The sequence below is a fragment of the Rhinopithecus bieti genome, unplaced genomic scaffold (genome assembly GCF_001698545.2).
Source record: "Rhinopithecus bieti isolate Rb0 unplaced genomic scaffold, ASM169854v2 scaffold_18418, whole genome shotgun sequence".
Lineage (NCBI taxonomy): Eukaryota > Metazoa > Chordata > Mammalia > Primates > Cercopithecidae > Rhinopithecus > Rhinopithecus bieti.
The window spans coordinates 737,687-746,087 of NW_016809431.1; the positions used below are offsets into that span (position 1 = coordinate 737,687).

The 8,401-nt window shown below is 42.3% G+C and overlaps 1 protein-coding gene across 10 annotated transcripts in view; it reads right to left on the bottom strand.

The window, feature by feature from the left end:
* Window positions 1–4,809, bottom strand: part of NREP (neuronal regeneration related protein) — a 34,566-nt gene extending 29,757 nt beyond the window's left edge. Inside the window, exons 1-3 of one of the 10 annotated variants that reach the window (XM_017889289.1) lie at window positions 4,537–4,809; window positions 3,738–3,779; window positions 2,379–2,439 (exon numbers count right to left, since the gene is read on the bottom strand). In XM_017889289.1, coding sequence (XP_017744778.1) covers window positions 2,379–2,381 — 3 coding nt within the window. In that variant the 5' untranslated portion in view covers window positions 2,382–2,439; window positions 3,738–3,779; window positions 4,537–4,809. Of the gene's footprint in view, window positions 1–2,378; window positions 2,440–3,737; window positions 3,852–3,909; window positions 4,127–4,153; window positions 4,372–4,523 lie in introns of those variants that run through there. The other 9 variants (XM_017889290.1, XM_017889287.1, XM_017889284.1 and 6 more) reach the window with 9 other exon arrangements.
* Between the last annotated feature and the right edge of the window lie 3,592 nt (window positions 4,810–8,401).

Consider the following 8,401-nt stretch of genomic DNA (forward strand, 5'->3'; position numbering starts at 1 on the left):
TATATATATATATATATAAATAATATGATACAGAAGGCACTCGAGAATCCTTAAGTGTCTCCACATTATTGTAAAACATTATCATTTTAGGTATGTAACAAGTCTAGATATTGAATCACTGTGTTATGAATTCTGGAATCTATTAGATAATTTCTTATGCTAAAATGAGCTGATTATAAACTTGTATTTGAAATAAGCTCTTTACTAAATAGGTTAAATATACTGAAATTAGATCTTCTTTAGCATTTTAAATTATGTAACTGGAAATGCAAGTTTAACAGGAAAGCCATGCTTATGTATTTTCTAGAGGTGTAAGGAGTTAAATCTACTGCTTCACTGGAAGCAGTTTCTATTGTATGTGGGCTAAGTCTTCACTCTAAGCAAGCCAGTTACAGAGGTCCACAAAGTAATTCCAGTTTTAATAAAGGAAAGAAAACTAACTTGATTTTGCCAAAAGGGAGAAAGAGGAGATACAAGACACCTCTAATATCACTTCTTAAAAAAAAAAAAAAGTGAAACTTTTCTTTCCATTAATATGTGCAAAGACTTTTAAGATCTAGACTTTCCGGAAAAAGAGAATTGCTAGAAAGTTACTTGGAATCACCCACAGACAATAACTGTCAGTGGTTTCATTTCAGGCAATGGGCTTGTGCCAAAAGGGACTGACATCTTGATGAAAGGATCACCAAAAAGTTGTAAGAATTTTTTCATGAGTAAAAATCCTTCCCGGAGCAACAAATTGTGATTTTCCATTCTGCCACCATACATAAACGATAATTGCAAAAAAATTAACATGTAATAATAATTTCCATTTGCTTTTCTGCATTCAAATGGTTCCAACTTCCACTCTCAGCTTTGGCAGGCATGCTTACCTTCTACAAAGCTCATTCTACTTACTACTACAGAACCATGATATCTTAGTCTTTGAGCTTGATCTATAGAGTTAGTTTTGGCAGGGTCAGTAGTCATATTTATGTTTAAACTGGTCACCTGACATATTGCAACATACATGAACCTCTGTGATCTATTTATGCTCACAGAAAGTAGGTAAGGTTCTGAGATAAAGAGCTTGGAGGCAAGGTGATGTGGTCAGTCACAGTAAAAAAAATAAGTAAACACAAATACTTTATAGCAGTTGATTTTATTACCATCCTATTATTCTATGACAACAGCTAATTAAGAATTTAATATGAATTTAGGAACCATTTGCACAAAATCCATTGATTAGCTTAATTTTATGTTCACTTCTTTTGTCTTTCTACCTCAAGTTCCTTAATTTGATCATTTTCAAACAAGGTCCATGTGGTGCTTTGATACCCACTTGTTGAAATGGCAAGTGAGGCATACACAAAAAGTAAAACACTTGTTAATAAAAATCAAACTGAACTCATTTCACTGCCTGATTCACTTTCCTCCTTGGAAGCTTATACTTGGGTTGTTCTCAAAGAAAACATCAAAGATATCAGATTAAATTTTGATTCATTAAATTCCACCCTCATTTCAAAGAAAAAAAAACTAAAACTAAATTTGGATATCACACATTCTAAGTGACAAAGAGGTGTTTTAAAGAGTATAAACATCTGCAGTAGGACACGCTGTACTTCACTAAAAAGTTTTATGACATTTCTATTATTTTTTTTTAGTTCATCTTATTTCCAAAGAGGAAATTTTTCATAGATGATTAATACACTTATTCAGCTGCTTTTAACGTGTATTCCTTCTGTTTCTTTAATCAGTAATCAAACATTAAACTGCATTCTCTGTGGATCATGAGCTTTGTCAGAAATAGTTATACTTTTATTTAGAGGTTAACATGCTTGACTTCTGAAATTGAGTACATGTCTCTCATAAATGAAGTTATAAATCAAGAAAAATAACAGTATATTTAAATAGATGAGGTACATAAATATAAAAATTAATCCTTTTCATCTATATTGCTTTAAAGGATAGCATATACAGTAGCTGTTTGATCAGGGGGACAGACTCCTCAGTTTTGGATAAGTTTGGGCTAGCTCTAAGACCCAAGGCTTTGTTTGAGCCCTACTGCTGTCACCACCTCCTTGCATGTCACAACACATCACTCTTCTTAAAGAACCGAATAGTTTCTGTTGTTTAAATTAAATAAATCCTCACTTCTGAAAGAGGAATTTTAGTTTTCTATTCAAAAAAACTGCAAGTCAAAAGAACTAATTTGCCACATTCAATTCACATAAATTGCTGTACTGCAACGCTCCCAGGAGCTGGAGATGGAACCTTTTAAAGGTCAGATGGGGTGTAGAACAATGAAGGGTTGAGGCAGATGAAGATGGGTGGTTGATATTTATACGTAATAGATTGGTAAGAAGTATTGAGAATCTCCTCTGATGACCAAGTCTTACCATTTTGAGAATCTTAGTCTTGGGCTTCTATTCTCCCTCTCTTCAGTCCAGGGAGACCAACCTGCAAAATATGTTTAAATACAGTAGACACATCGCCTCACCACAGGTCAGCAAACCAAAAATGCCTCTTTAGAGGCTACAGACGAATAACCATTTTCTGTGGTTAAGTTATATGCAAATTATTGTTAAGTGCTGGGATTTCTAAAAGAGCTTTCCAAGTGGCCTATAGGCTTAGCTAGGGGACAAAGGAATCCCTGGTACTTTGCTTTGCAGAGTCCTGGGCTATTCTTAGTGTTTGGTTCATCTTTAAATTGCATGAGTTCAAAAGGTTTAGCAACTTAAAAGTAGAACCAAGTGATAAAAATAGATTGTTTTCTGGCTGCTCTTTGTTCCCAGACATACTACTGGCAGTATATTTGCAATCAAGACGACAGAATAGGAATCAGCCTTCCACCGTGTAGTGTAATGCCTCAGAGTGGATATTTTTGGAAATGGCACTGCATTACATAACCTTCCGTGTTTAAAAAAAAAAAAAACCCTACACGGCGGGGGGGTGGGGGGAGTCAGGAATATACACCATTTGTCCTTCTCCCTAAACCAAATAAACATTAATGTACATACTGCTGCAGTGATTTACCCTCAACCTTTATGTTATCAGAAGGCAGCTCTTTTGTTAACACAGTTATGACAAGAATTAAGATGAATGGAGAAACTAAAAGTTCTCAAAAAGGGTATCATTCGCTCTTAGAGTTTTCCTATAACGTTATTATAGATACACATAAATGCAAATCAGATTATTACCATCACCAAGAAGAAAACAGTCATTTATTTTTAAGGCCCTCCCCCCCAAAGTTCAACTGCTTTATAAGAAAATGCAGAAAAAAGTGCTGCAAGATCGAATGCCTAAGAAGACCCTCGGAAGCAGCAGCATTGAAAGAGTAATCAAGTGTAAGGACGGAGGGGTACAAATTCATTTTATAAAAGGGTTGGAAAAGCTTGCATGCACCAAAGTGCATTTAATGCAAAGAAACACAACAGTTTCTAACAATGCTTTAGGAGCAAGAAGAACAAAATTAACCATACCAACAAGCACAAAACCCCACCCCTTCCCAAAAGAATTCATTTATCCCTCTAAACTTGTGCATTTCAGAAAAAAAACCCAAGTCAAATTCCAGCCTGAATGCAGCACGACCAAAATGCCAGAATTTCTCCAAGATACACGCTTCAGGTCTTTAAAATTTAGAGGGAAGCAGCATGAACTCTGCAGGGTTGAAGGGTCCAGCTAAGAGCAACGGCAAGGAATCGACACAAAAGAGAAAGCAGCGCTCCCAGCCGGGGATAGGAATGGCATATACTTACAGACAAAAGCCCCGCTCCCTGTTCACTCTCTCCTCTCTACACCTGAAACACAAATGTGGTTGAAAAAGGGCCACATGTCTAGAAAGACAGCTTGGGGGGGGAGGGGGGATGGGGGGAGGGGAAAGGGGTGGAGGAAGAGGAGGGAGGAGGGGAAGGGAAACAAAACCCAAACCGGCTTCACTTCCAAGAAGTGCAGCCTTGGAAAAAAGAGGAGGAGATGATCTCCCTGCCTCGCGCTCTCTCTCCAAGACTGTGTGTGTGTCTCTCTATTTCTCTAACAGTCTCTCTCTCTCCCTTTCCCTCTCTCTCCCGCTAGTGTGCTAGTGAACAATGAGCTAATTCTGATGGAGCTGGCGCAGAGCCAGCGCCCCAGCCTTGCTGCCACTGTGCAGCCGCCTAGGAGCCAGACTGCTTACTCGGCAGGAATCGGCGGCTCGGGGCCCCGTCGGCGAGCGGCCAACAGGCGGGCGCGCGCCCCGACACCCTGCACCCGCGCCCCAGGCGCCCCGCTCGCCGCGCTGCCCCCACTGCGCCGCACAGCGCCCCGGGGAGACAAAGCGAACCCGCAGCTCTGCGCTCCGGCCCCGCCCAGGGAGCACGGCGCGCGCAAACCCCGGCCTGCCTCCCCACCCCGGCCAGCCTCTCCGCCTCGACGTGCGGTTGCTTTTCAGACAAATAAGGAGGCGGAGGAGGCGGTTTGGGGGCGTGCCAGGCGTGAAGGCGGCCAGGGTGCTGCACAGTCCGGCGGCCCGCCAGGGCCGTGGGGAGAGGCGGCGCGGCCCGTACTGTAATAATAAACCTGCAGCAGAGGGCATCTGAGGAAAAGAGGACGGCGACGGGCGGCAGCCGCCTTCCTTTTATGTGCCTGTCCTGAGCGAAGCAGAAAATGGTGCCCGCGGCGGCGCGGAGCCGCACGCAGACACACAAAGAGCCTGTGCAGCATGCATTTGCACACGGCCCAGGTCGGACCCTGCCCCTGGGCAGGGTACGCGTGCCCCACTCCCTTGCGCGGGGAAGCCCGGGGCGGGGAGCGCCCCCGAAGGCCAGGCCCAGAGGTCCTGTGGCTGCGCGTGCACACACACACGTGCACATAGTCACACGCGCACAGCCAGCCAGAGCTGCGGCCTGGCATGATCGGCCCAAGACATACTCCCCTGTGGCTTCCTTCTCCTTCCCTACATGCTCCCCCACTGCCTGCCCCTCTGAAATTGTACTTTTTAAAATCGAGGATTGCTTTGAAAACTAAAGTGCTTTGCCATTTCTGATTTTTGTAAACTCGTCTTTCTTATTTAAAATCTATATTTTCATAGTAATGTAATAGCTCAAATTTTGCAACAAACTCAAATAAACTGGTTCTGTTGCCAACAAAGCAGGATATCATTTTATGGTAACTGTCAGATGTTAAAGGAGAAGATTATTTCCTAATTAAATTGCCTTGCCAAGAAAAAGAGATATAAAGGATCATAGTGTCTTCTGAATTTGCTATCCACTTTTCCCCCAATCACTGAAGCAATGTTTTCCGTTGTAACAAAGAAAATAAGGCAAATTTATGAAACTCAATTTTTAAACATGTGTTTACAGAATGTCTTGATGTTTTGGATTTCACATACTGGGTACCAAAATAGCAAACCTTAAAAAGCAATACTTTACACTCAACAATTCTAAAAGAAGGCATTGAATTCTCTATGCTTGTTGCTGGGACTCTAGGTCGCCTTAAAAACTACAAAGCCATTGCCACAACAAATGCCTATTAGACTGCACTGGGTGTGATGTTTAAGGAGCACACTAAAAGCTTCTCTGAATCTAAAACTTCACAGTCATTTTCCTGCAAAAATAAGATTATTTGGCAGCCACAGCTAGGAACAAAGGGAAGAAATATAAAATTCAACAAATTCCCTTGACCCCTTCAGGTCAGTTCACCAGCCAGGGAAGTACTGGAAGGAAGGTGTAAGGCATAGGCTGGGTGGTGGGAGGGGGGAGAGGCCTGGGGGCTACTCTGCAAGTCTGGAATCCCAACACACTGCTCAAGGGCACCTCAACATTGAGATCTTTGGCATTCACCTCAGGGTCAGGCCAGAAAAGAACCCCAAGGGCACATTGTCAAATCAAAGACTACCAAAAATCTATCCCAGTAATATTTATTCAAAAGGTGCATCTATGAGGAAACATACATACACATGCATACATATACAGGGACTTTAACATTTATGTAAAATTTCCCTAAGATGTTCTTTCAAAACACAGAGAAATGTTCATTTTTCTCTTTCTTTCTTTCCTGGTTTTTTTTTTTTTCTTTTTTTTTTAGAAATGAGTCTCACCAAGTTACCATGTTGCCTGGTCTCAAACTCCTGGATTCAGGCAATCCTCACTATGGCCTCCGAAAGTGCTAGGATCACAGGCACAAGTCACCTCTCTTGGCCAATTTTTCTTCGTTGTTACCATAGACATTCAGTGACAGATTTTTAAGTATTAAGAACACTGTGTCGGGCGTGTTGGCTAACGCCTGTAATCCCAGCACTTTGGGAGGCTGAGGCGGGTGGATCACGTGGTCAGGAGATTGAGACCATCCTGGCTAACACGGTGAAACCCCGTCTCTACTAAAATACAAAAAATTAGCCGGGTGTAGTGGCGGGCGCCTGTAGTCCCAGCTACTCAGGAGGCTGAGGCAGGAGAATGGCGTGGACCCGGGAGGCAGTTTGCAGTGAGCTGAGATCGTGCCACTGCACTCCAGAGCGAGACTCCGTCTCAAAAACAAACAAACAAACAAACAAAACAAAACAAACAAAAAAGAACACTGGGTCAGATTCATAGCTTATTTATCTGTTGTGTTCCAGAAAACGGTTGTCATCCAACTATCCAAGAAACATTCTTGAGTCTCCTCTAGGTGTAGGAGGCTGTGCTAATCACTTAAGGATATATAAGAAACTCATGCCATGTCGCCTCACCCAAACTGTAGCTATAGCTGTCTCACAGTCCTAGCTGCCATGTTCTGCCCCCTTCCATCTATCCTGTAGGTGGTATGGTAGACCCACTCTTCTAAAATTTCTTTTTAATCATGGTATCCCCTGCTCCATTACAGGATAAAGGCCGTATTTTGCCACAAGGTGACTACGGTCTGACTTTCTAACCTTACCATCTATCTCTCAATCATAGAATATCAGTCCTTCACTTCACTGTGATTGATCATTTAGGGCACATAATTATCCCTAAACCATTACCAGTCAGGAAGCAAAGTCACACAAAGACTGACTTCAGCTAAGATGTCTCAACCGTTCAGTTATATTGACATTTGGGGCCAGATAGTTCTTTAACGGGGTGAGGATGGAGGGTGAGGCTGTCCTGTGCATAGTACGATGTTTAACAACATCTCTGGCCTCTACCCATCAGATGCCTGTAGGAAACACCAGTTGTCACAACCAGATATGTATCCAGACCCTGTCAAATGTTCTAAGGGGTAAGGGAGACTCATCCTTGATTGAAAACCACTGGCTCTAACAATCAGATCCATTTCCTGAGGTGGAAAGAGGTAGCCTCCCTTGAGTTATGTGTGCTTCCTTCGAAGAGGGACAGAGACCTAACCCAAATCAGGATTTTCGTGGGGAGGAGGAAGGGGAAGTAGGCAATGTCCTTATCTTCATGGAATTTGTCGTCTGGGGTGAAGGGGTAGAGAGACAGCCAAAGCCAAAGTTAAGGTACAGTATCATAAGAATGATTGTAGAGTTCTACACAGTATTCACTGTGGATGCAAGGTTTCCTTTCTAAATCATACCAGCAGTTCGAAGAAAGTTTCCTAAGGGAGGTAAGGCCTAAACTGAATTTGTGAAGAATGAGAAAGAGTCAGCAAGTTGAAGGAGGAAAGGGGCCTTCTGAGCAGAGGCAGAGGCAGATCATGAGCTAGGAAATTTGACTGATGACTGATGACATCCAGATGGTATAAGAAAATAAAAACCCTGGGTCAGAACCTGTTTCTTGGGTTCTGTCCCTGGCAAGTATGCCAAAGCATAGTCCCTCAGAGGATTTGCACAGTAGAAGAGGATGTACTTTAGACATAGGATTTTTCTTCTCCCTCAGCTATTTCATTCTCAAGTATTTCCTGAATATAGCTAAATGTATCTCAAATCTATATATTCCTGCAACTTCATCAATTTTTGGTCAGTGTCACTGCTTGGGGTAACCAGTTCCGTGAGTTTGAATTCCAGGTAAAAGGTTAGTGGAAAAGTGGTTAGAGCCAGCTCTACGTGGCCTTGGATAAGTCATTTAACCTTTTAGTCTGTTTCTTCATCTTTCAATAGGAGTTTATACCATAGTGCCCAATTGTTGTATTATGTGAGACTGTGTACAGTGTTTAGCATATAAGTTAACATTACATATACAGTAGCAATAGGTATTATAGACTGCTTTATAGGACAAAACTTATATGATGTTTCCTGATGGACCCCGCCTCTCCTTCTGGCCTCATCTCTTGTCCTCTCTGGTCAGACTGAATGAGGGCACTTCTGCAGTGAGTTACACTGTTGCACAACCCTTGAGCCTTTCCATATGCTATTCCTCCTGCTGGAAGGTCCCTTTCCCACTTCTTCAATATGCTAACTCCTGCTCCTTCTTCTCAAATTCAGTTTAGGCATCACCATCCTTTTAAGAAACTTTCTTTGAACTGTTGATCT